This window comes from Urocitellus parryii, chromosome 7, assembly GCF_045843805.1.
Source record: "Urocitellus parryii isolate mUroPar1 chromosome 7, mUroPar1.hap1, whole genome shotgun sequence".
Taxonomy (NCBI): Eukaryota; Metazoa; Chordata; class Mammalia; order Rodentia; family Sciuridae; genus Urocitellus; species Urocitellus parryii.
Window position 1 is genome coordinate 127,222,105 of NC_135537.1, and position 27,216 is coordinate 127,249,320.

A 27,216-nucleotide genomic window follows, 5' to 3' on the forward strand; every position below is an offset into this window, starting at 1 on the left:
AGGATTTAATAAACAATTTGCATTTTTAAATATGAGAAAAACAGGACATTTTCTGCTCAGTAAGGCAGTTCAATTTTGGAACAAGTCTGAAGTGGGAATGGAATGATTTCACGATGAATAAAAGGTGAATGACTGTAGGAAACAAAAGAAGCTGTCTATCTTTGGCTGCTCCTTGTGAAGCAAGTTTTAAAATAAGTTCTGAGGCATAATTGGAAAAGCACAATGCATTGCAAAAAAAAAAAAAATCTTTTTGGGAGGAACCAGCAAACTCCTTCTGATATTCTGCTAAAGAGCAGAAACTTTCCTCCCTGGTATAATATTACAATTGTAAGGCAGTTGAAAAGACTTTACTCAGGCTGCTCAGTGAAATAGAAGAGCAGTAGGCAACAAAGTCCAGGCATTCCAGAACTTGGCTGTCTTTGAAACAACACCTTACATTATTCCAAGGGCAGATCACTTTCAGATTGCCAACAACTCAAATTATTTATAGGAGATTGGTTCATATACTTAACCCAATGTGAGAGGAAATATTTCTAATTATATCCAGACATCTTTAATATGAGGGGAATTAGGCTTGGAGACCTTCTTTGCCAAAAACATGTTTTGCCAAATATGTTTTAAGAAAGAGGAGGAGGTTACATGTTTTCCATATTTGAGCCTATAAAAGTACTCTTGGAATGAGTTGACATGTCTTTCCTCATAAAGCTTCAAGGTAAGAGTGTGTGAGGACAGAGCTGTGTCTGGAGGACGTGAAGGGATGCTGGCTGCTTGCATGCATGCCACACATCCTGGTTCCCACTGTCCCTGGCAGCCTTGCCAGTGAAGCATCAACCTACCCCACAGCAATTTTAATTAGATGTTGTAGTCTTCCCAGTAACTTCCTGGTTCCAAATTAAGAATTATAATAATATTATTAGTAATTATTAGGATTTAATCAGAAGAATTTTATTCTTTTTCTTACAGTTCTGACCCAGTTCAAGGTTGCATATCTAAAGGTAAGAGCCTTCCCCCCTCCCCCATTCCTCACAGAGTGCAAAAGATTTTCTGCAATGGTTTGGATGGGGCATGGAGTGGGTGCTAAAAAATGAAAGTGTTTCAGTTTCACAACTGATCATACTTCTTTTGAAAAACTCTAAGGGGACTTTATAAATCATTTCTAATTAACTCAGATCCTTTGCAATATATGAAAATGTTTTTTCAGTCTTTGAGAGTTTCATGTAGAGTTTTTTTCCTATTTCTAGCATTGTAGTTTGTCTTTTAAATGATTATAACATGCAATGCAATACTTCAGAGGGGTATTCATTTATAGGGAAAATGTGAACTTTCCATGCTACAGTTTTTACTCAGAACTATATGATATAAAAACTGAGATAATATCTAAATGGATGGGCAGAATGGTCTAAATCCTTGCCTTGGAAAAGCTGCTTAACTCCATGTTGTTTCACAATGTGTAAAATGGAAATTTTAAAAAATATAGTGTTAAAATGGTTTTCAGCAAGAAAAATCATTTTAATGTGTTAGCTGAGTCATTATAATTTGAATGAAAAAATGTGAAATAGTTTATTCAAGTGAGCTTTCCTGGAAAAGGTATCTTTGTTATTACAAAATATATATGATGATCAAGGACAGTACTTATTAATGTTAGTTAAAGCAGCAAAAGATGAATTTGAAAGGAAAACGTTTGTAAAATTTTTATGAGAATATTAGTAATAAGGTAAGAAAACATGTGTAATATATTTTATAATAAATCTTTGAGAAAATACTAAAGACTGATGAAGAAGCTGGGTTTGTCAGAATTAAGGGGACAAGATAAATTGATGTATAATAATTTTTTTCCTCAACAGAACAATGTGAAGCATAGCTCTTCACAATTCCACTTTCTTATATATTAATCTTTGTAACTCCCAACTTTATAATAATAACATTTTTACTATGTACAAAATAGTTCCTAAAATTTTGCAACATATGCTTCTCATTCTTTTACCTCAGAAAGCCAGCCCTGAGCCCTTCTCTGCATCCAGCATTGTATTTTTAGAGGTACAAAGGATGTGTAAAGAGAAGAATACTCCCTGCCTGCAAATTGCTTATAATCCAATAGGGAAAATAAAAATCATGCCTGAAAGACCCCATAGCATCCTGCTGTCATCTTGGCTTTGGGTTCTGCATAAACCAGTGATAGGCAGCTTATAAAGATCAATATATAACAAATGAAACACAGACAGCAGTCAGGATAGATCTCCCAGTAGGTGAGCCAGAAACAAGCGTCTCTTTCCAAATGCATGATTGAGTAGCTGTCAGCACTGGCGCAAAACAAGGAGACTGATATTCCACCTTCAACTAAGCCAGAGAGGTGGTGATACCCAATGCAGTGCTAAGCACCCCACGGTCAGTGAATTTAAAACAAACAAAAAAACTCTTTTAAAATGTGATGAATCTAATGGTCTAGTTTATGAATTTCTATAATTTCCTTTCTTTCTTTGCCAGGAGGCAGGGTTCTTAATTGGGCTGCCATCAATAACCTACAGCCATGAGTTCCGACGCTGATATGGCCATTTTTGGGGAGGCTGCTCCTTACCTCCGAAAGTCTGAAAAGGAGCGCATTGAGGCTCAGAACAAACCTTTCGATGCCAAGACATCAGTCTTTGTGGCAGACCCTAAGGAGTCCTTTGTAAAAGCAACAGTGCAGAGCAGGGAAGGGGGGAAGGTGACAGCAAAGACCGAAGCTGGAGCTGTGAGTAAAACATCTGCAGTTGATTAGACTGTTTGAACTACGCCTTATTTGGGGTTAGGTTAGCTGACCATTATTTTCTCATCTGGTTTCTCCTGTTTTACTGGGTAGACTGTAACAGTGAAAGATGACCAAGTATTTCCCATGAACCCTCCCAAATATGACAAGATAGAGGACATGGCCATGATGACCCACCTGCACGAGCCTGCTGTGCTGTACAACCTCAAAGAGCGTTATGCAGCCTGGATGATCTACGTGAGTTCTTATGGCCTTCAACTCATAGGGAGCTAATATATATTTTTTAAAGAGTAAATGATTAAAGTTCTTGACAAATAATTATACTTCTTTAAAATATGTATTTTCTTTACTTTTTTGGTGCAGACCTACTCAGGCCTATTCTGTGTCACTGTCAACCCCTACAAGTGGTTGCCAGTGTATAATGCAGAGGTGGTAGCAGCCTACCGAGGCAAAAAGCGCCAGGAGGCCCCGCCCCACATCTTCTCCATCTCTGACAATGCCTATCAGTTCATGCTGACTGGTGAGTGGCTCGATTGGTTTTCATGTAAATTATTTTATCACAAAATGTTAGTGTTAAGAAGATATTCAGAAATAATCCAACCCAATCCTCTGGTTGTTAAGAAGAGGTGACCAAAGCCCAGAGAGGTATATGCTATCAACACTGGGACTAAATCTCAACTATCTATCCCCATGATTCTATCCCCATGAATTTACCAGAACTTGCTAATGCCTCATCTCTGTTTCATTTGTTTATAGGCTTCTTGCTTAGAAACACATAACAGATTTTATATATTTAAATAACAAGAGCAAGTCTAAGTAATATCTGAATCATATCCTGTCTGAATAGAAAAGCAAAATACATTTTAAATCCTTTTATTCCCTTTTTTATTGTTGATTATCAATTATATACTTTTAGAAGTATTAATTATCTTTTAAAAGCCATCAGAGTATATCTCAGGGGTGATAGCCTCTCCTTGAATGAAGATGATGTTTTGGGGTCACATGCGTACAAACAGAAGTTGTTCTATTCCCTCATAAAAAGATTTCCTTTTGATTGAGACACTCTTTCTCACCTGATCTTTCTTTAACACAATGGTACACTTTTGGGAAGGCCAATCATATTAAGGTTCTAATCTGTGCCATAAGGGGGAAAAAAAAGTTTTTCTTTGTGAGGCCAATTGCCCCATTTAGAAACTAAATCTCAACACTGGCTTGAAGAATGCTATTTCAGCATGTCAGATCATAGTTCAAACCCATAATATAAAATGAATTTTTCAGTATCATGCATTAATCAATAGACAGCAGGCCATTGAAATCTACAGATGGCAACTCTGGTAGTGTCTGGCTTTGGGGTATGGGGCTCTTTATATTAAATCAACAGGATATACTTCTTGTATTGACTTAAAGAATCTAAGATATGACAACATTTTATGTTTCTCTTTCCCAACTTAATTGGCTTAAGAGTAATATCATGTATAACATGACAAAACATTTTGGAAATACCATTGAAAATATGACACTTATATACTCAAAGCATGCCATGTTTCCCTATAGAAAATTTTATTTATGTAACTAATACATATGCTGATTGCTCACTATTTTTCTTTTAGATCGGGAAAATCAGTCTATCTTAATCACGTACGTATTCCTATTCTGAGACTTATTGGTATTTTTTTCTCACTAGAAAAATGACAAAAAAATAGTGAATACCCTCATACTAAAGCAATGGCAGGATCAGTAAGAAACTAGATATCAGTTTAGCTTTATTGTAGGATGTAGACTGAGTCCAAATGTAAAATAAAAATGCTCCAAATTATCTCATTTGCTAGTTTAGTCCTGAAAATCCCACAGGACTTCCCTGGAAGTTGGATATATAAATTACCTTCTATGATCTTGACTAGATCCTAATACAGGGCAGAGAAGAGCCCACAGCCTTATGGGAGGAAGAGTTGTTTGGAAATATACCAGTGACACATTTGCAAGTCCTACTTAGGGAAAATCTGTCTCTTCATAGATATAACTTTCACCTCATCTGTAGTCTAAGGAAGCTGAAGAACAAATGCACATTCCATACAGTTTTTTACTTAATGTTTTATTTACTATGTAGTTGTTGAGTGGCTGCTTTGTGTATCCCTCATAACCAGATCTAAAAACCTAGAAATGAATAAGGAACATTTTTAAGCACTCAAGCAATATGTGTTAAAATGAATAATGAATGGATTTCTCTATTTGTCAGTGCAAAGCAAGAGAAATAATATGAGCTATTTGTAGGCTGAAAAAAGATCTAGAAGATTCTCTGACAGAAACATATAAAAACATCTAGATGCATGAGGTAGTAAATGCTAATGGTAGACATTATTTCATTTATCACAATGCATATTTTCTCATGTATGTTGGTCCTTGTGGACAGTGGAGAATCTGGTGCAGGGAAGACTGTGAACACCAAGCGTGTCATCCAGTACTTTGCAACAATTGCAGTTACTGGAGAGAAGAAGAAGGAGGAGGCAACCTCTGGCAAAATGCAGGTGGGTCTGGCTGCCATGGTCAGAATCCAGGCTCTGTTAGGGCTCTCAGGTATGAAATTCTTGAGCCCCAGATGCAAGAACTGCTCTCTCCTTTGCAGGGGACTCTGGAAGATCAAATCATCAGTGCCAACCCCCTACTGGAGGCCTTTGGCAATGCCAAGACCGTGAGGAATGACAACTCCTCTCGCTTTGTAAGTCTTTTGGTCATAGAAGGGTATTCTCGGTCTTTAGATACCAGAGGAAGCATATTTAAATTATTCCAAACACATTTCTCTTGTCTACCTCCAAGTTTAGTATATAACATCATCTTTTTTTAACTTACAAGGGTAAATTCATCAGGATCCACTTTGGCACTACAGGGAAACTGGCTTCTGCTGATATTGAAACATGTGAGTAACAGAACCTTCTAAACAGAATTCAAGAATGATAAATGATGATTTGGAAGAACACTGCAGCTCCTGCTGAGAGTAAAGCCTATAAAACCCTAGTCTTCTGCCAAACATGCCTGTGATTAGTGCCAGTCTTATCTTGAGCCCACATGTACTTTACCCACTCCAGGCATGAGCTAATTATTCTGTTGAAATCATTGGGAACTAATGGGATTGTCTAAAGTATCCTGTTATCAAACTATTTTCACATTTTGCCAGGAAAAAAAAGTAACATTAAGGGTAAACGAATTGCCTATGGGTGGAAGTCAGGTTATTTTTTCCTCATCTGAGCCTTGATTACTACTGCTCTTAGTAGCCCCTCTGGCACAGAATGACAAGAGACCTTGGGGAAGGAGCAGTCTTGAGACTCAATTCATTCCAAATGTCAAGGTTCTTCTGTATGAGAAGTGAATGATGTCTTCAGCCAAGTATGTATCACTGCCTTTCTGGAGATGATAGGAGAAACTGCAGTGGTATTTGTAGAGACATTGTATGTGGTACCTCATGGGAACACTCAGCTGAAATCTTAAGGGGCCAATAAGATTTAACTGATGACCTCAAGCTCTAAAAATCACTCCAGAGCACTTTTTAATTTTCCCCAAATTCAATGTTTATTATCCATTGCAGATCTTCTAGAAAAGTCCAGAGTTACTTTTCAGCTAAAGGCAGAAAGAAGCTACCATATTTTCTATCAAATCATGTCTAATAAGAAGCCAGATCTAATTGGTAAGAAAAAACTTAAATACATAGCCTAGAAGTTAATTGTTGTACTAATATTATCTAAAATAAAACTTATATCCTCAATTCTGTGTGCTCAGAAATGCTCCTGATCACTACCAACCCATATGACTATGCCTTCGTCAGTCAGGGGGAGATCACAGTGCCCAGCATAGATGATCAAGAAGAGTTGATGGCCACAGATGTAAGTTACACATTATGTATAAGAATGACAATAATAGCCCACTGTAGGTGTGGTTAAGAATAAAATTCTCCTAAATAAGTTAGTGTCTTTCTAACTTTTATCCTTTCATCTCTCCTGGTAGAGTGCCATTGACATTCTGGGTTTCACTTCTGAGGAAAGAGTATCCATCTATAAGCTCACAGGGGGTGTCATGCATTATGGGAACATGAAATTCAAGCAAAAGCAGCGTGAGGAGCAAGCTGAGCCAGATGGCACTGAAGGTACCAAACCAACCTCCATCTGAGTTTAATGAAAGAATATAGGGCAAAAAGCTGAATCCAAACTTGTCTCCTTTACAGATGATCTTTGGATGAACATATACAAATTTACCCTCACACAGACCTTTTATAATAAAATATATTCACTACTCTCTCCCTATGAATTGTGGGACCCAAGAGTAGGTCATATTTTGTACCTGAATTATGTTTCTGCAGTTGCTGACAAGGCAGCCTATCTCCAGAGTCTGAACTCTGCTGACCTGCTCAAAGCCCTCTGCTACCCCAGGGTCAAGGTCGGCAATGAATATGTCACCAAAGGCCAGACTGTGCAACAGGTAAGTGCATGATCTCAATGAATCACACCCATCCCAGGCCTCCATGACATGTTTTTGATAATATTAACAAACATTACTGTTTGTGAAGGTGTACAATGCAGTGGGTGCTCTCGCTAAAGCTGTCTATGAGAAGATGTTCTTATGGATGGTCACCCGCATCAACCAGCAGTTGGACACCAAGCAGCCCAGGCAGTACTTCATTGGGGTCTTGGACATCGCTGGCTTTGAAATCTTTGATGTGAGTTAGCAGAAAGTTTGTAGCAGAAAAGTTAACAAATTTTGTTGCTGTAGTCATACATGGAAAAGATCTATAAAAAATATCTGCACTATAAACTTAATTCACACATGAAAAAGGTTCAAAAGATCATAAAAGAGCAAAAACTTTGAAATAATACAGAACTAAATTTAAACTCCAACTCTGCAATTCCTAACTATGTGATAAGGGGAATGGTATTTAATTGATCACTGAGCAATTTCAATGAAGACCCATAGGTAAAGCATCTTGCATTTCAGATAATACATTCATTCATTTCTGAGATCTTTTTTGCCAGTAACAAGATTTCTGAATTTAAAGCTACTAGACAGTCCCAAGCACATAGTGTTTAAGATGATTGTGATTGAGAAGATGGTGAAGGCAAAGATGGCATCAAAGAAATGGTAGAAACACAATGAAAAAATTCAAAGAAAGACTTTAAGATTCCTATATGACTAATTAAGGGAAGTGATATTTAAATACCAAGGTATAGAGAATGGAAATGGCATCGTAAATAAATTCAAATTTGTCTGCCTAGGAAAGAATACTACATAGCATAGGAAATAAGGCTACTCTTGGTCCTCTACCTGACATCAGTATTTTCTAAGGTACTATCTCATCTAGAGGACCCATTTCTAAACTTTTTCTATATGTGGACTGATAGAAACTGGATGAAATTTCAGTCAGGGCTTACCACAGGAGGACAAAACCTATCACCCTAAGAGGGAAGTCAGCCTACTCAACTGAGAAAGCCCCTTTCAAAGATAAAACTTTTGTTATAAATTTAACTTTAATTTGTTTTTTCCACTTACTTAGTTCAACAGCCTGGAGCAGCTGTGCATCAACTTCACCAACGAGAAACTGCAACAGTTCTTCAACCACCACATGTTCGTGCTGGAGCAGGAGGAGTACAAGAAGGAAGGCATCGAGTGGGAGTTCATTGACTTTGGGATGGACCTGGCTGCCTGCATTGAGCTCATCGAGAAGGTTGGTTTGCTTTTTTTTCAGACCACAGATTATACCACTGTACAGTGTGTAAAAGAAACTCATAAAACCTTGGTATTTTCTATGATAACATATTTTTATTTGTACCATGATAAAATATTTTTATTGGATTCTGATAAAGCTAATTTTCAAGTCATGCTTGGACAAATATTGTTCTAAGGCCCTTGGCATAAAGACACAAATGCCCCAAAAGCACAGCCCTCATCTCTCTTATTCTGTCATGTTCCAAAACCTGATATAACACCTTATTCTTCATAGACACTCAATAAATATTTGTTAAATTAGTGACATCTGACCAAAGAGATAAGAGTTCATTAACTCTGTGGAATTAAAGAATGAATTAGTCAAATGGATTATTAATGTCCCATGTTGTTTCTCCAAGCACACAGAATTCATGCAGCATTTGTTTCTTTTCATTCTCCCAGCCCATGGGCATCTTCTCCATCCTGGAAGAGGAGTGCATGTTCCCCAAGGCAACGGACACCTCCTTTAAGAACAAGCTGTATGAACAGCACCTTGGAAAGTCTGCCAACTTCCAGAAGCCCAAGCCTGCCAAGGGGAAGGTTGAGGCCCACTTCTCACTGGTGCACTATGCAGGCACTGTGGACTACAACATTGCTGGCTGGCTGGACAAGAACAAGGACCCCCTGAATGAGACCGTGGTTGGGTTGTATCAGAAGTCTTCAATGAAAACTCTAGCTTATCTCTTTTCTGGAGCTGCAGCTGCTGCTGAAGCAGGTAATTTTCAATAAGTCAATCTTTTACATAAAACATAAGCAAAGAAAATGTGTATTATGATTGCTTTGTGCTTTCTTTGCCCCACAGAGTCTGGTGGAAAGAAAGGTGGCAAGAAGAAGGGTTCTTCTTTCCAGACCGTGTCTGCTCTCTTCAGGGTAAAAACTTCATTTTCTCTCTAACTGAATATAGGACATTAAATTTTACTCTACTGTGTGGAGAAGGGGATATAAATCTTGCAAGAATTTTAGAACTGAGCATGACTCAGGGAAGCTGGTCAGTCAACAGTGGTCGAACTGAGTTTTAGGGAGCATCTGGATAGTTTGGAAGAGAAGCCTCAATAAATAAGAAAGGAGAGCCAAGAAGTGATGCAAGCGAATGACAAAAATATCAGGTGGCCAAATTCAACTTTGGGGTTTGGGAAGGTCCCCAAGGGAATAGGATTTAGTGTAGCATGAGACTTGCTTGAGCCTCTGGGAGCCTCCAAATGATTCAGGTACTTAAGCTTATATTAGGATAGCACTGAAATGAATAGATTTTGAAAGCCAAAGACAGATGAATAGTGGTGGGAACTGGAGGGTGAGTCAAAAGAAAGAAATAAAATAAAACAGACATGATAAGAAATGGCTCTTTAGGGAAACTTTACTCTTCTTTTGGCAATTCCATCCCAAATAACTGAAGCTCTGTTATTCCAACTGGAGGATTTCTATAGAATGGAAAACTTTTTACCCTGGGTAACATGGCCTTTGGTTTTCTGTCAATTCCCAGAATGAGATATTAAAAAGGCTACTTTCTACGGAACCAATAGGGGGACACAACTCTGAATCTACAACATAATATATGATAAAGGAATAAACATGTGATAGAGAGGTAGACAAAACTGAAAGCTGGGTAAAGAGAGAAATGGGAGAGCTGGAGGAAGACAATGAATTATTACTAAAACCAGACCATATATCTAGGCAGAAGACTAGGTGGAGTATATTTCCATATGTTTAAAGTGTCATACTAAATTTACAGCATAAGCTAGAAAATTCAACAGCATTGAACAACCACTTCGAAAGCTAATAGGAAACATATATAATGTACAAAAATACCAAATCAGATCACATGTTGGGAAAGTGGAAATTCCAGAGATAACTCTTTTGAAAACTCTAAACACTATTCAATAGAACTGAACCAATGCAAAGAATGGGATCATTATGTCTGTATATATAAAGGTACAAAACACTGCATTTTAAAATCAAATATTCATGACTCTACAGGAGAATTTAAATAAGCTGATGACCAATCTGAGGAGTACTCACCCCCACTTTGTAAGGTGCATCATACCCAATGAAACCAAAACTCCTGGTAAGAGATTTCCAATATCTATCCAGACAAGCTCCAACATGTTTGCTGTAGTCCATGAGATATGGCACATGCATTCTTTCTTTTAGGTGCCATGGAGCATGAACTTGTCTTGCACCAGCTGAGGTGTAATGGTGTGCTGGAAGGCATCCGCATCTGTAGGAAAGGATTCCCAAGCAGAATCGTCTATGCAGACTTCAAACAGAGGTCAGATGTTTTCATGTGCATAATTTAAGAAATTTCTTTAATTTTTCAATGAAGAATCCTTTATGCCTTCTATTAAAATTGAATAGAAGAGAAAAACTAAGACTATTTATGGACATATAAAAAATATAAAATCCTTTGAATATACAGAGAATAGATATAAAAGTAGATATGATTTCTTGTTTAAGTTAGACCACCCAATGGCTATGTTGTTCCTATGCTAGGAAGATTTCTTGTTGGTGACAATAAATATATTTGATATTATTTATTTATTTGGCTTAAACAGATACAAGGTATTGAATGCAAGTGCTATCCCTGAAGGACAATTCATTGATAGCAAGAAGGCTTCTGAGAAGCTCCTTGGGTCCATTGATATTGACCACACCCAGTATAAATTTGGTCACACTAAGGTAACATTCTCTAAATCCAATCTGATACCATTCCTGTTCTTTTGAATTTGATGCAACATTTCTAATCTGGAACACTGCCCCCACACAGGTCTTTTTCAAAGCTGGTCTTCTGGGGCTCCTAGAGGAGATGCGAGATGACAAGCTGGCCCAACTGATTACCCGCACCCAGGCCATGTGCAGAGGGTTCTTGGCAAGAGTGGAATACCAGAAGATGGTGGAGAGACGGTATTAGCAAAGATAATGTTACCTAACCTATCATCCTAGCATTTTAATATCTGATTCTTGTTATAATCTAATTTTGAACATTTCTTTTCCTATCATAGAGAGTCTATCTTCTGTATCCAGTACAATGTCCGTGCTTTCATGAATGTCAAGCACTGGCCATGGATGAAGCTATATTTCAAGATCAAGCCCCTTCTCAAGAGTGCAGAGACAGAGAAGGAGATGGCCAATATGAAAGAAGAATTTGAAAAAACTAAAGAAAGCCTTGCAAAGGCTGAGGCCAAAAGAAAAGAACTAGAAGAAAAAATGGTTGCTCTAATGCAAGAGAAAAATGACCTGCAACTCCAGGTTCAATCTGTGAGTATCAGAACTCATTTTTCCCCCAATATCATGCTAAAATTTCAGTTCAGTGATCACTAAGGAAAGATCTAGATTCCACATAGCAGAGTGACTTGTTATCAGTCTTTTCTAACTCACAATTTCTTTGAATGTTCTATAAGATTTCATGTACAACATTGCTAAAAATCAATGTGGTAGGGATTCCTTGTTGTTCAGGAAGCAAAAATAAACAAACAAAAAAAATTTTTCCTTTCCTCTAGTTGTCCTTCCTGGAAGAATCCTGGATAGAAAATAAAATCTTGGCTACCTAAAATTTTCCCTATTGAAAAAAATGCAAATAAAAACAGAAAAATTGACCAATATAGTCAATGAAGAGAGAGAATTTGTAATGAATTATGTGCACTTGAAAACAGTGTTCTGAGCTTTTATATCTCCTGTCCCCTACAAACTTTCTGCTCAGTTTTATTTTTAGAAACTTTCTACTGCCTGAAAGAGTAGGAGTGTATCAAGGATAATGGCAAGGCTTTCTAGAGATAATGTCAATTTTTATACAAAGCATGAGACACAGAGCTGATAGTCTCTTTCTAAAGACCCAATAAATATTCAGAGGCTTGAGGAAAAATATTTGATGAAGGGCCATTGTCTAATCTACTATTAGGCCCCAAACTGGCATCAAAATCAATAAGAGAAACATTAAAGTTTACACCCCAGTTCTCTGAATTCAGAAGAGAAATCTATTGGGCCCTTGGGTCTATAGATTTTCTACACATAGTTTAAAAATTGAAAGAAAGATGAATTACAAAACAACTAGGTTGGTCTATAATTTTCTTGCACTTTGAATAAACTAGAATTTTCTAAATTGAGAAGAGGGTCATCATACTTTCAAGAATCAAGAGATAATTAAAGGGAATATGTAAGTGTGATTCATGTATTCTCTTCTTCTTTGGGTACAGTATGACCTCTTTTCAACAATACTCCATCAAATACCAATTCAGTAAATATTTTATGTATTACAAATACTAGGGATACAACTTTGAGCAAGAAATATTTTCCATGGTGTCACAGATTTTGTTTTTAAACTCTTCTTTTTTCTCTTGAGCAGCACACCTATTACTTACCAAATATCACAGTTTAACATGTCCCCTTCTCCTTCATTCTTCCGTGTGTTCTCTTTAATTCCAAACTATTCTGTCACTGGAGGACAAATCTTCTCTTTAAGTCACTTTTCTGTTATCACCCTTTCCTCTCAGCTGCTTCCTAAATACTCAAGCCTTTTGTTTACTGGTTCTTCATATTCTAAAGTTTTCTTAAAATAAACATTAAACAAAGAAAACTGATCTGAAATTATATGCCCCACATTAAACATAGGTCATAGCAAATATAACAATATCAAAATTTAATCAGGAACCATGATTTAAATTTCTTTTTAATCTCCAATTAATAATTAATGGCCAATTAGTGTTTTCTTAATGGTGAAAAGCTAAAAAAACAATGCAATGCCTTAAAACGTAATTTGCTTATTTGGGTTTATCTAAGAAACCCAAATCTAAAAGTGTCTATTGTCTCTCCATAGGAAGCAGATAGCTTGGCTGATGCAGAGGAAAGATGTGACCAGCTGATCAAAACCAAAATCCAGCTTGAGGCCAAGATCAAAGAGGTGACCGAGAGAGCTGAGGATGAGGAAGAGATCAATGCTGAGCTGACTGCCAAGAAGAGGAAACTGGAAGATGAATGCTCAGAACTGAAGAAAGACATTGATGACCTTGAGCTGACATTGGCCAAGGTTGAAAAGGAGAAGCATGCCACAGAGAACAAGGTATGAAACATACTCTGTTGCACTGTATCCAGGTTCTTCTCAGTCAGTAGCAGAGGTCACCTCTTTCTTAACCCCTATAGGTGAAAAACCTCACAGAAGAGATGGCAGGCCTGGATGAAACCATTGCTAAGCTGACCAAGGAGAAGAAGGCCCTCCAAGAGGCCCACCAGCAGACCCTGGATGACCTGCAGGCAGAGGAGGACAAAGTCAACACCCTGACTAAAGCTAAAATCAAGCTTGAACAGCAAGTGGATGATGTAAGCCTAGCAGCATGTAAAAATAATTTTTCATTTTATAACTAAGCACACATGAATTTTAATTCTTATGATTCAATGAGTACTCACCAAGTGCTTCCTATGAATAAGAAGTATAGAACATAATCCTCACTGCAAGGGCCAAGATATACACACAAGTAATTTTACAAAGTCAGTAATGATAGTTAGCTATGAGTAACATATAATATGGTTAAAAAGAGTTAAGGGGAAGAAAGGTTAGTGTGTTCATCAAGAAAATCTGTACAAACAAAAACAGATATTTGGCTAAGATTGAAAGGCTAATGACTATGGAAGGATAAGGAACAGGACTGTATTCTAAGCAGGGAACACAGTAAAGAAGAAATAATGGTCATTAAAGTTTAGACTATTAAGAACAAAGGGAACTCTAAATAAATAATTTGGAAGATAAATTTGGCTTTAAATGTGATCTGATATCTAATAAAGAACCAATTGAAAATGCATGAGAAAGGGAAACATTAACAAGAATCACTGTTTGAAATATATTGCCATGGTCTCCATCCCATATGGTGAGGTATTGATTACAAGGGATTCGAATGGGGAGAGAGATACAGAAGACATGATGTCTCACTAGTAGTTTGTTGTATAGTTCAGCACATTTCACCTTTTAAATGCTGAATCCTTGGACTAGGTAAATATCAACAAGCATGGAATTGATGGGATAATTTTCCTAATTCATATAACAACCAAAATAATTTGCTGATAAGATATGAATTAATATTTAAAAGTTCAACCTGAGACAAAAAGTGATGCATTCTAGGAACTATATTCATATATTACTAACTTTTAGCTTGAAGGCTCTTTGGAACAAGAAAAGAAAATCCGGATGGACCTAGAAAGGGCAAAGAGAAAACTGGAGGGAGACCTAAAATTGGCCCAAGAATCCACAATGGATATAGAAAACGACAAGCAACAACTAGATGAAAAGCTTAAAAAGTAAGAAGCAAGTGACAAAAGTTTCAGGACCTGAAATTACTATTAGTATTTCTGTGATTGACATAAAGTGTTCTTCTAATAGGAAAGAGTTTGAAATGAGCAATCTGCAAAGCAAGATTGAAGATGAACAGGCACTTGGTATGCAGCTGCAGAAGAAGATCAAGGAGTTACAGGTAAGTACATGATCTCCATCACTTTAATTCAACAAGAAAAATAAATGACTGGCACAAGAAACTGAGTTTGTATTTTCCACCATTTCCAGGCCCGCATTGAGGAGCTGGAGGAGGAAATTGAGGCAGAGCGGGCTTCCAGGGCCAAAGCAGAGAAGCAGCGCTCTGACCTCTCTCGGGAACTGGAGGAGATCAGTGAGAGGCTGGAAGAAGCTGGAGGAGCCACTTCAGCCCAGATTGAGATGAACAAGAAGCGGGAGGCTGAATTCCAGAAAATGCGCAGGGACCTGGAAGAGGCCACCCTGCAACATGAAGCCACAGCTGCCACCCTGAGGAAGAAGCATGCAGACAGTGTGGCTGAACTTGGGGAGCAGATTGACAACCTGCAGCGGGTCAAGCAGAAGCTGGAGAAAGAGAAGAGTGAGATGAAGATGGAGATTGATGACCTTGCTAGTAACATGGAGACAATCTCCAAATCCAAGGTATAATTATGATTTAAGTCTCAAGGAGGTTTTTGTAGGACAGAAACTTTCAATAATTGGGAAGAAGAGACTTGGGTGTGAAACTTTCAATAATTGGCAAGAAGAGACTCGAGTAATACAAGCTGGGGCACTTGGAGTAGGGAATTAACCCCAGCTTGCTCACTCTTTAGTCAACAATAGACATACCCAAATAATATGGAGGCTGAAAACTTAGCCAATTTCAAATAAAAAAAATACATCCAACTTGAGATTTTTTAAACACTTCATATTGATTACTGAGCTTTTATTTTCCCCTTAGACACAATATAATTTGCTATTCACAAACATCTCATGAGCTGACTTAGTTGTTATTAATCTCATATCAGTGAATGCAATTTACTAAAGATGTTAAATTCTTTTTAAAATTTTTTAAATACTTTTTTGATTGTAGATGGACATAATACCTTTATTTTATTTATTTTTATGTGGTACTAAGGATCCAACCCTGTGCCTCACATGTGCTAGGCAAGTGCTCTACCAGTGAGCCACAACCCCAACTCAAGATATTAAATTCTCAAAGCAATTTTTCTCCTCCTCCTCCTCTTCCTCCTTCTCCTCCGTCTCCTCCTCCTCCATTTCCTCCTTCTCCTTCTCCTCCATCTCCTCCATCTAAGGTCCTTGTTGTTTTATTTGTTTATAACAATAGTTTATTCTCAAAGTAAATGATTATTGCAGGTATGTAAGTTTCAGATTACCGAAATTTTCTTGGGGGCAAATACTTGCTTGAGATGCCTTCTACTACTTTTTGAATGCAGGGGAACCTTGAAAAGATGTGCCGTACATTAGAAGATCAAGTCAGTGAGCTCAAGACTAAGGAAGAGGAGCAACAGAGGCTGATCAATGAGCTGACGGCACAGAGGGCACGCTTGCAAACAGAATCAGGTGGGCCATTTACTGTTGCTTATCTAGAATGCAGATTTACCCTGGCTATGTTACTCTAGATCATATATTACTGCTCCTGGAGGTATTTACTAACATGAACAAATTATTGACCACTGGCATGTACCTGCTTTCTTTCATAGATTGATGAATCAATTGATGGTTCAATCATTTCAGGTCCTTTGGTTTGGGAACATTTTAAAGCAGATTTGGTTTTAATCAAAAAGTTATCAAATACCAAGAGTATCCCCACAGTAACCTTATCACCTTTTCAAAATGCTTTCACAAACTACTTGTTTGTTTTCCTCATTAACCTGTGTAATGTTACCTCTACTGTAAAGACAACAGATTATGGAAATGATGAAGTAACTTATCCAAGAATACTTACTCCTGTGTTTTTCCTGAAGTCTTGCCAACTGCTGATAACTAGCACAGTCAGGCAGGGCAATATTCTGGATAACAACTCAGCCACATAGAATTCAAGTAAGATTGTGTATTTTTGATTAACAAAATTGGAAAGTCTCTGTATTTACTCTTTTTACTACTAACTTGTCCAACTTTCTACCAAAGATCTACCTCCCTAAATAAGAGGTAACATGATGGAAATTGGGGGTAATTTCAGTTTTCAGAGAAATAGGCAGGTGAAAGTGTTGGAGAACAACTTGACTCTTTCCCAATTATGCAATTTTTGGCAGGGAGGGGTACCAGGATTGAACTCAGGGGCACTCAGCTGATGAGCCACATCCTCAGTCCTATTTTGTATTTTATTTAGAGACAGGGTCTCACTGAGTTGCTTATTGCCTCACTTTTGCTAAGGCTGGCATTGAACTTGTGATCCTCCTGCCTCAGCCTCCCAAGCTGCGGGGACTATCATGCCCATCTTAAATGTTTTTTATAACAAGATTCAAAGTAAAGTTTTTAGTTATAAAGGCAGGAAGTACATTTCCTGAAAATAAAAACTATATTCTCAAAGAGTCAAAAAAGCTCCTTGTGTTTTTTTCATTCTTAATACATGTTTATTCCTAGTAATAATTAATTGCTTATTAGTAAGTCAATAATATGAAAGAAATAAAACTTGTGATTCTTATTAAAGTCAAATGAGATGTTTTCCAAGTGACTAGGTTAAAAAAAAAATGGTGCTGAAGGTTTTCCTCCTCTTCTAATATAATCTAGTGTATATTCTGAATTACAGCACTTAAAGAATTGAAGACAAATTTAAATGCCATTTCATTTAGGAACTGATTAGTTATTCAGAACTAACTCATCCTGGGCTTAGGAGGACCACTAATCATTTATTAATATAAAAATGCTTCCAAACTTTTCTTTTGAGCATCACTTCTACTTATAGAATCAATTGTTTAGAGCCTCCTACATTTCATAGAATAATTTTTGTTTGTTTGTTTCAATAAACTTTCAGTGGTCAGAAAACCAACACCACTGCCTCAGGTAAAAAGCACTGAATGTTTCGTTGGTTTGATTTACATTTCTTTTCACAGGTTTCTTCATCACTTTCTACTGTGATCATATAATCTTAAATGTCAACTGAAATCTTTGGGGTTGTTCATAAGCATGTAATATACTTTGAAGGTCTCCATACTTCTTATTTTTCCATAGATTTGCTCATCAGGGTTGAAGCAGATATTGGTGTTTTTTGTATTCATTCTCTCCAGCATGTAAGTCAGGTTGAGTTTTCTGGATCTTGGTGTTCACAGGCGAATATTCACGTCAGCTGGATGAAAAGGACTCATTAGTTTCTCAACTCTCAAGGGGCAAACAAGCATTCACACAGCAGATTGAGGAACTGAAAAGGCAGCTTGAAGAGGAAGTAAAGGTAAATCCTACTTGTCATCAGTATAGTTGTTTTTTGGTTGTTTTAAACTTACTTTTACAAATTTTCTACTGGTGACCTATAGGAGCTTGGGGAATAAACACTACTTTAAAGATATAAAATTAGGTTGCCAATCTGTATATTCTCAGGCAAAGAGTGCCCTGGCTCACGCTCTCCAGTCCTCCCGTCATGACTGTGACCTGCTTCGGGAACAGTATGAAGAGGAGCAGGAAGCCAAGGCTGAGCTGCAGAGGGCCATGTCCAAGGCCAACAGTGAGGTTGCTCAGTGGAGGACTAAATATGAGACTGATGCCATCCAGCGCACAGAGGAGCTGGAGGAGGCCAAGTATGTTCTGGATTTAGTTAAAATGGAAATACTTCTGTTAACAAAGTACATCTGTTATGAGTTCTAAATGGGCAAAGAGGATCCCTGCTCCCTCCCACCAAAACATAAATACAACCCTAAGCAAGAAATACAAGCGCCCTTGGATAGGGAAAGAAATGACAGTAGCGATTTGGAAGAGAAAAGGATAAAAGACAAGAGGAAGCTGAATAATTCATTTTTAAAGGGGGAACTTTGGACCTCATTTCATCTACACAGGAACTAATTGAATAAAAGTTACTTGTATTCTGCCATTTTTCTTCCCTCTCAACCACTAATGGAATAATTGGTCCAGGGTAATGGGTGTAAAACTTTAAAGCTCAGTTCTTTCTTTTTAGATGTAAAAATGTGATTAAATGTACATTTATTTTTTGTAGGGGAAAAGTAGAGATATGTTGTTAAAGACCAAAATGTATAAGAAAATGCTGTAACAAGAAAGAAAATATAGTATTTAAAAAGGAGCAAATATTCAAATAATTAAAAACTAAATTATAGTAAGAAGAATATGGACAAGAAAGGACCAACAGATTTGACAAAAGTTTAAGATGACATTGAGTCATTTTTTGCTTCTGGAATGAATGTGCTTAGGAGAGATTCTGAGATGAGTTTTCAAAGCAAAATATATATTGAGTTGGGAAAGCTTCTTTTAATTAGTGGATTAATAAAAAGCCAGTAAAACATAAGGGATATAATTAAACATACAAAATCAAGTGTATTTCATTTGAATCCAATATACCCAACACTTGAGTCCTTAATATGTATGACAGCTCACAAAGATACAAAGATTGGTATGATACAGACTCCACCTGCTTGGGATTAAAATTAAGTAGAAGCAGGCATGAATAATATTAATTCAAGGTAGATGTGAATATTCTACAAAGGAAGAATAAACCAGCTACCTCGAAGATGCCTCAGACTTGTCATGGATAGCCTTAATGGCAGACTCTGTGTCCAACAAAATTGAAATTTGAAAGTTTTCAGTATTTGTTGTAGGGTAGTAGCAATGGGTTAATATAGAAGTGGAAGCACAAACCAAGCCTGAGAAGTGAAGTGTTAAAGAGGTCTGCCCATGGGAGTTGCTCACTTGTCCCCACTTGAAACACACAAATCTGTTGGTAGTGAATCACTATCAATAGTGATTCACTTCTATCATTCGTATTTCACTGTTTAGGAAGAAGCTGGCTCAGCGTCTGCAGGATGCTGAGGAACACGTGGAAGCTGTGAATGCCAAATGTGCTTCCCTGGAGAAGACAAAGCAGCGGCTGCAGAATGAGGTGGAGGACCTCATGATTGATGTGGAGAGAACAAATGCTGCCTGTGCAGCCCTGGACAAGAAGCAAAGGAACTTCGATAAGGTATTCTATCGCATCTGCTTCCATATTCAACACATGATTAACCAGAGACTGTGACCTTCCGTGTGCCTCATTCAAACCACCTGAGGGTTGTTCTCAGTAGCTTGCTTCTCTGGTTCGCGGGTGTGAAGGAGATGTTCCTGTGCTTCCTATTCTTCTCGGTCACAATTAGTTTTCAGTCCCAGATCACTTCAATTCTGGCTGGGAGCTGCCAGAATAGATGGCTTTCATTCCATCAAACTTTCTCCCTAAGTTTCTGGATCATTTCTTGCCCTTTAGATCCTGGCAGAATGGAAACAGAAGTATGAAGAAACTCATGCTGAACTGGAAGCTTCTCAAAAGGAGTCCCGTTCCCTCAGCACAGAACTCTTCAAGATTAAGAATGCTTATGAGGAATCCTTAGACCAACTTGAAACCTTGAAGCGGGAAAATAAGAATTTGCAACGTGAGTATATTTTACCTGTTCTTTAATAAAAGATTTGAAAGAATGTTTCCCCTCTCAACAAAATTCTCTATTTGTTCACCAACAGAGGAGATTTCTGATCTCACTGAACAGATTGCAGAAGGAGGGAAACGTATCCATGAACTGGAAAAAATAAAGAAGCAAATTGAGCAAGAAAAGACTGAACTTCAGGCTGCTTTAGAGGAGGCAGAGGTAGACATTTTATTTTACACTCTAAAAGGAGTTAATTCATTTCTTTTATACTCTAAAACAATTACAAGAGGAATTAAGGTCTAGTGAATGCAAGGATTATTGAATCACGAGAAATGAAAAGTGATTTTTACTCTGTGTACTATAAAGATGAAGATGAAGAATTAAATATGTATAAGAATAAAATAACTATACATTAAGAACTGTGCTAGAGAATGAGAAAACAAAGATAAGTAAGTTAAGTAATGGTCCTGCACTCAAGGGCATGATCTAACTGTGGAGATAGAGGCATACAAAACAGTAACACATTTGTAGACATTTCTTGAACAATGGAATAAAGATGTATCATGGCAGCACAAATATAGGAAACTAATTCCTATTTCTAGAATATTACACACTTCTATACCCCTGCTAATGTTACTTTTTGCGGACTTTAAGGCATCTCTTGAACATGAAGAGGGAAAGATCCTGCGCATCCAGCTTGAACTGAACCAAGTCAAGTCTGAAATTGACAGGAAAATTGCTGAGAAGGATGAGGAAATTGACCAGCTGAAGAGAAACCACATTAGAGTCGTGGAGTCAATGCAGAGCACACTGGATGCTGAGATCAGGAGCAGGAATGATGCCATCAGGATCAAGAAGAAGATGGAGGGAGACCTCAATGAAATGGAAATCCAGCTGAACCATGCCAACCGCATGGCTGCTGAGGCCCTGAGGAACTATAGGAACACTCAAGGCATACTCAAGGTAAATGGCTTCAAAAGATGGTCCTAGGACAATTGTAATGACTGCAGCCTGAGAACGTGATATCTCAATGATCTCTCATTGCACAGGATACCCAGCTGCACCTGGATGATGCTCTCCGGGGCCAGGAGGACCTGAAGGAACAGCTGGCCATGGTTGAGCGCAGAGCCAACCTGCTTCAGGCTGAGATTGAGGAGCTGCGGGCCACACTGGAGCAGACCGAGAGGAGCAGGAAAATCGCAGAACAGGAGCTCCTGGATGCCAGTGAGCGTGTCCAGCTCCTCCATACCCAGGTGATTATAATACTAGAATGGTAAATAAAGTACAAAGGAGGGGCTTAGGGTATAGCCCAGTGGTAGAGCACTTGTCTAGCATGCATGAGGCCCTTGGTTCCATCCCCAGCACCACCAAAACAAAAAATAAAGGAATGAAGATGAAATTCTTGCTCAGATCTTAGTGCTACTTAGAAATTTATTCATAATGTGTTATGGAGAATTAAGTTTAATACTTCCAATATTTTTGCATAACAATATTTTTGCTAATCTGAACTAAGACATACAGAATTATCTTTTAAAAATATATTTAAAAATTATCTTTTAAAAATATATCAGATCCTTTATGGAACAACAAAGGATACTAGTTAACTAAGAGTTCATTAGAGCATTGGACATGCTAATTTTGCTTTCATGTACTTAATATTTCTAAATTTGATATTTTAACCAGAACACTAGCCTGATCAACACCAAGAAAAAACTGGAGACAGACATTTCCCAAATCCAGGGAGAGATGGAGGACATTGTCCAGGAAGCCCGCAATGCAGAAGAGAAGGCCAAGAAGGCCATCACTGATGTGAGCAGAGGACAACACATTGGTGGGTAAACTTGAATCCCACTGTGCTCTCTCAGCTATTAACTGATTCCGTTTTACTACTAACCAGGCCGCCATGATGGCTGAGGAGCTGAAGAAGGAGCAGGACACCAGTGCCCATCTGGAGCGGATGAAGAAGAATCTGGAACAGACAGTGAAGGACCTTCAGCACCGGCTGGATGAGGCTGAGCAACTGGCACTGAAGGGTGGCAAGAAGCAGATTCAGAAACTTGAAGCCAGGGTAGGTCTTTTCAACATGTATTCCTATCACATTCCCAACCAGCTTATAACTCTGAATAACTAGTATTGCTAGATGATGAGGGCATCCTAAGATAAAGGAGAGATATTCCCTACAGTCTGAGAGCTCATAATGGGGCAGTTGGATGAGGACATCAAAATCCGCATATGAAGGTGATAAAAGAAATATGTGGATCATTTGAAGAAGTAGAAATTCATTGAGTAAATGGATGATAGTAAGTTTTTCTTTTCTTTTTTTTTTTTTATTGTCCACTTTCTTTCAGGTACGTGAACTTGAAGGAGAAGTTGAAAATGAACAGAAACGCAATGTTGAGGCTGTCAAGGGCCTGCGCAAACATGAGAGAAGAGTGAAGGAACTCACTTACCAAGTAAGGAAAATGGCCTATCTCGGTTCTTACCCAACTACAATAGATTAAAAACTGTGTACAACAAAAGATGATGATATTGATAGTTTCAAGAAATTCACTCCTTAAAATATTATTTCAGACTGAGGAAGACCGCAAGAATATTCTCAGACTCCAGGACCTTGTAGACAAACTACAATCAAAGGTGAAAGCGTACAAGAGACAAGCTGAGGAAGCGGTGAGTTTAGAAGCCCTGGGCAAGAGTGACTGGGCAGCCTCTAGTTCTCAGATGTTACTAGGCTGATTTAGTCAAAGGGATAAAATAAAGGATGAGTAAAATGAGGAAAAAAAAATCAAAGAAAAATGATTGAGTGAAGGCCTGACAATGAGATGAAACCAAACATTTGACAAGTCAGAGAAAATGTTCTATGGAATATGTAACTCAGTGGTGGAGTGTGGGCTTGACACATGGGAGGCCCCAAGTTCTATTCCAAGTATATGCAAGAACCCATACACAGACGCACACAACATTTCTAGGAAGGGGAAAGAGCAAATGCAAAACTTTTTTTTTTTTTTTTTTTTGTACCAGGGATTGAACTCAGGGGCACTCAGCCACTGAGTCACATCCCCAGCCCTATTTTATATTTTATTTAGAGACAGGGTCTAACTGAGTTGCTTAGTGCCTCACTTTTGTTGAGGCTGGCTTTGAACTCGAAATCCTCCTGCCTCAAGCCGCTGGGATTACAGGTGTGCACCACCACACATCAAACTCTTTTGAATGTAAAAGAGTTTGATTCAAGAAGCAGAAGGATAAGGAAGAGAGCAGCCTTAGAGGGGGCTGGAGAACTAGGCAGAAGGCAGATCACAGTGTCTTCCAGACCATAGCAAGACATCTGGATTTTATTCTAAGTACAATGGGGTACTGGTTTTCACCTGGGTCAGTCATGACTTGATTTATATTTTTTTTGAAGAATATGTGGAGAATACCATATATCCTGAGTAACATCAGTGGGCACAGGGAGACATATCAGGAGGTTTTCCAGGTGGTTTTGTGGCTTGGATAATATAGTAACAGAGCAGAAAGAAAGAAGTAGAAAGATTCAAAATATGTTCTGGAGGAAACACAACACAAGATATGGTAACAGGTTGCACTTGTGATGGTGAAAGAAAGGCAATCGAGGGAACTCATCAAGTTTACAGTATAAGTAACCAGGTGGATAGCGTTAACAATGGCTAAAATGAGGAACTAGGGAAAACCAGATTTGCAGGGCAAGAAGGAAACATGAATTCTGTTTTAGATACATTAAATGTGAAATGCCATTATACATTCAAGTCATGCCAACTATAGAGTTGAATGTAAGAGTCTGGAGCTCAGAGGTCTCAGTTATGTTCAAACCAGTAGATTCTTGGGGCTCCACCTTCTCTCATTTTCCCATCCCATAATTAATCTAAAATAATAATTAAATAATGCCAATTTCCTAAATACAAATATACATATCTATATATCACAAATGAGTTCTTCTGGTTGTTGATTGTTTTTATTTTTTTCCCAGGCCTCTAATGTCTGAGAGGAGAGAGAGGGTGGGGAAGTGTGTGTGGTGGGGAGACAGGGAGAGAGAATAAAGAAAGACCCACATGTGCACATTCACACTCATACCTTGGACAAATTGTTTAATTTTTAGTTCCTCTTTCCTCATTTGTAAAAGGATGATTGAGGTGTTGTGTTTTTTTTTTTTTTAAGGTATGCTATTTAGTGATTCTAAGTTTTATGAATGTTCCAAATTTGAATGTCACATCTGGGGAGGATTCTCAAAGAGACTTTTAGAAAAACAATGAATTATGGAGAATAAACTAGAAGTGGTCTTCTCAAATTCTCTGCTATATACTTAAGCATAATCAGAGACCACTCAGACTTTTTTAGGAAATTATATACTTGTTTAATTTGTAAACCTAATTAAGTGGCAACAATTTATATTCAAGGCTAGCATTTTGTTTTAAAATAGATTGCCTTCGTGCATTTTTAAAAGGTTTGGTGTTCCATTCTCAAGATCCTGGGGAAAAAGAAAGAAAGAAAAAGATTGAAAACCTGGCATATTTAGTTATAGTTCTAACATGTTTAGCTTTTCTTAAAGTTCAGAGAAAAAATATCATTTGCCTTTCCATATTATTTGAGTTTAGGAGAATAAAAGTAACTAATACAACAACAAAAAAAAAAATAAAAAGCATTTCTCTAGATTTCTTTAAAAATTTTACTAGTGAATCACTTTTAAGTAAAAAGAAGTTCAAATCACATTGACTTAAAAATCTAGAAATTTGAACATTTCTTCCTCATAAATGCATTCCCATTCACAGGAGGAACAATCCAATGTCAACCTTGCCAAATTCCGCAAGATCCAGCACGAGCTGGAGGAGGCCGAGGAACGGGCTGACATTGCTGAGTCCCAGGTCAACAAACTACGGGTGAAGAGCCGGGAAGTTCACACAAAAATCATAAGTGAAGAGTAACTCATCCAAATGGTGAAAGTGACCAAAGAGGCACAAAATGTGAAAATCTTTGTCACTCTGTTTTGTACTTATTACTTTTGGAGATAAAAAATTTATCTGCCAAGAACTTGTGAGTCAGTCTCTCTCTCTCTCTCTCTCTCTCTCTCTCTTTCTCTCTCTCTCTCTCTCTTTCTCTCTTTACTTCCTGTCAATTATCTTTTTTTGTGACCTATTTTTTAAAATTTATTTATTTATTATAATTAGGTATGTATAACAGTAGAATGTATTTTGATGCATTATACACAAGTGCAGCACAACTTTTCCTTTCTCTGATTGTACACAATATAGCGTTACACCACATGTGCAGTCATACATATGCCTAGGGTAATAATGTCCATCTCATTCTACCATCTTTCCTGCTTCCATACCCCTCCCCTCCCCTTCCTCCACTTTGCCCAATCAAATTTCCTCCATTTTTTCCCATGCTCCACCCCCTATTATGGAGCAGCACCCACTTATCAGAGAGAACATTTGGCCTGTGGTTTTTTTGGGGATTGGCTTCCTTAACTTAGCATGATATTCTCCAACTTCATCCATTTACCTGCAAATGCCATATTTATTCTCTTTTAATGCTGAGTAATATTCCATTTGTGTATGTATGTATGTGTGTGTGTATGTGTGTGTGTGTATATATATATATATATCACAGTTTTCTTTATCCATTCATCTATTGAAGGGCATCTAGGTTGCCTCCAGTTTAGAAATTATGAAATGACCTGCTATAAACATTGATGTGGCTGCATTACTATAATATGCTGATTTTTAAGTCCTTTGGGTATAGACTGAGGAGTAGGATAGCTGGGTCAAATGGTATTTCCATTCCAGATTTTCTAAGGAATCTCGATACTTCTTTCCAGAGTGGTTGCACCAATTTTCAGTCCCACCAGCAATGTATGAGTGTGCCTTTCCCCAGACAGCCTTGCCAACACTTATTGTTGTTTGTATTCTTGATAGCTGCCATTCTGACTGGCATGAGCTGAAATTTTAGTCAATTATTTTTTTATACACCAAGAAAAGAAAAAAAAATTATTTTGCTTAAATTTTATGGAAAAGTGCTTAAGTAAGACATGATAGAGAGTGGTTATGCCAAGCCCAGTAATTATCACCATGACAGTATTAAGTACTGTTAAAATATTTAAAACTCCTCACTATAACTACATGAATTATTAAGCTAAAATTAGGATTCCTGGAGAGGGACCATGCTCTGAATATTTACTGGTTCTCTTTAAATACACTAGACTTGAGGGGTTTTGTTAACTACAGATGTTCAATTGTTTTATTGCATCTTCTCCCTAGTTATCATGTTAGAATAGTAAAGAGGGAATAAGAATGAATGTTCCTAATATTAATTGTTCTCTTTAGAAATTTCTATATTTGATAAGTTTTTTCCTAGTAGTTTTGATAGCAACAGGTAAATTAACATATAAATGTAATATATAAAGCATATATTTTTGAAATTCAGTCCCATACTCTCATTATATTTAGAGTTTGATATTGTGCTTTTCTAGAGTTCAATGACAATTATTATCATCATTATTGTAACTACTACAGGTTTATATGTGCTATGGTTAGCACAGGCCTTCTATTTTTGTCAACTTTAATAGATAATATAAAAATTACAAGCATGATACCTATTAGAAATATAACAAAGGTCTTGTGAGAATAATAATCAACCTATTGAAAGGAACAATATATAATTAAATATTTTTTATATTACCATCCAGTAGGTTAAACTATTCAGACCTCCTCTCCTATGGAAAATTCCCTTCTGGTTGTTATGTGCTTCATATCATTTCTGTTAATCACTGAAGTCAACTAATTATTATAATGCTATATCTTTTTTTTTTTTTTCATGGTGCTGGGGATTGAACCCAGGGCCTCATGCATGCAAGGCAACCACTC

General features: G+C 37.5%; 1 protein-coding gene across 1 annotated transcript; it reads left to right on the forward strand.

Annotated features, from left to right (window-relative positions):
- The first annotated feature begins 645 nt into the window (after positions 1-645).
- LOC113183989 (myosin-1) lies at positions 646-25,381 on the forward strand. Its single transcript, XM_026390553.2, has 40 exons — positions 646-712; positions 964-995; positions 2,485-2,731; positions 2,840-2,983; positions 3,110-3,266; positions 4,357-4,384; positions 5,157-5,271; positions 5,370-5,462; positions 5,597-5,660; positions 6,327-6,425; positions 6,518-6,621; positions 6,743-6,881; positions 7,095-7,213; positions 7,302-7,451; positions 8,283-8,453; positions 8,897-9,209; positions 9,297-9,364; positions 10,469-10,556; positions 10,643-10,760; positions 11,044-11,167; positions 11,256-11,392; positions 11,491-11,746; positions 13,302-13,544; positions 13,625-13,801; positions 14,628-14,773; positions 14,856-14,946; positions 15,036-15,425; positions 16,220-16,346; positions 18,056-18,174; positions 18,321-18,517; positions 19,725-19,908; positions 20,185-20,350; positions 20,436-20,560; positions 20,996-21,304; positions 21,391-21,594; positions 22,025-22,150; positions 22,239-22,409; positions 22,690-22,794; positions 22,913-23,008; positions 25,123-25,381. Exons 3-40 carry the CDS (start codon positions 2,528-2,530, stop codon positions 25,273-25,275), a joined length of 5,820 nt encoding a protein of 1,939 aa, XP_026246338.1. The 5' UTR covers positions 646-712; positions 964-995; positions 2,485-2,527; the 3' UTR covers positions 25,276-25,381.
- The last annotated feature ends 1,835 nt before the right edge of the window (positions 25,382-27,216 follow it).

Excerpts from the sequence above, each read along its gene's own strand:
- LOC113183989 (XM_026390553.2), top strand. The coding sequence starts at position 2,528 with ATGAGTTCCGACGCTGATATGGCCATTTTTGGGGAGGCTGCTCCTTAC. Across the intron at positions 3,267-4,356 it reads CTATCAGTTCATGCTGACTG|ATCGGGAAAATCAGTCTATC; the intron begins GTGAGTGGCTCG and ends TTTTTCTTTTAG. Across the intron at positions 5,463-5,596 it reads ATGACAACTCCTCTCGCTTT|GGTAAATTCATCAGGATCCA; the intron begins GTAAGTCTTTTG and ends TTAACTTACAAG.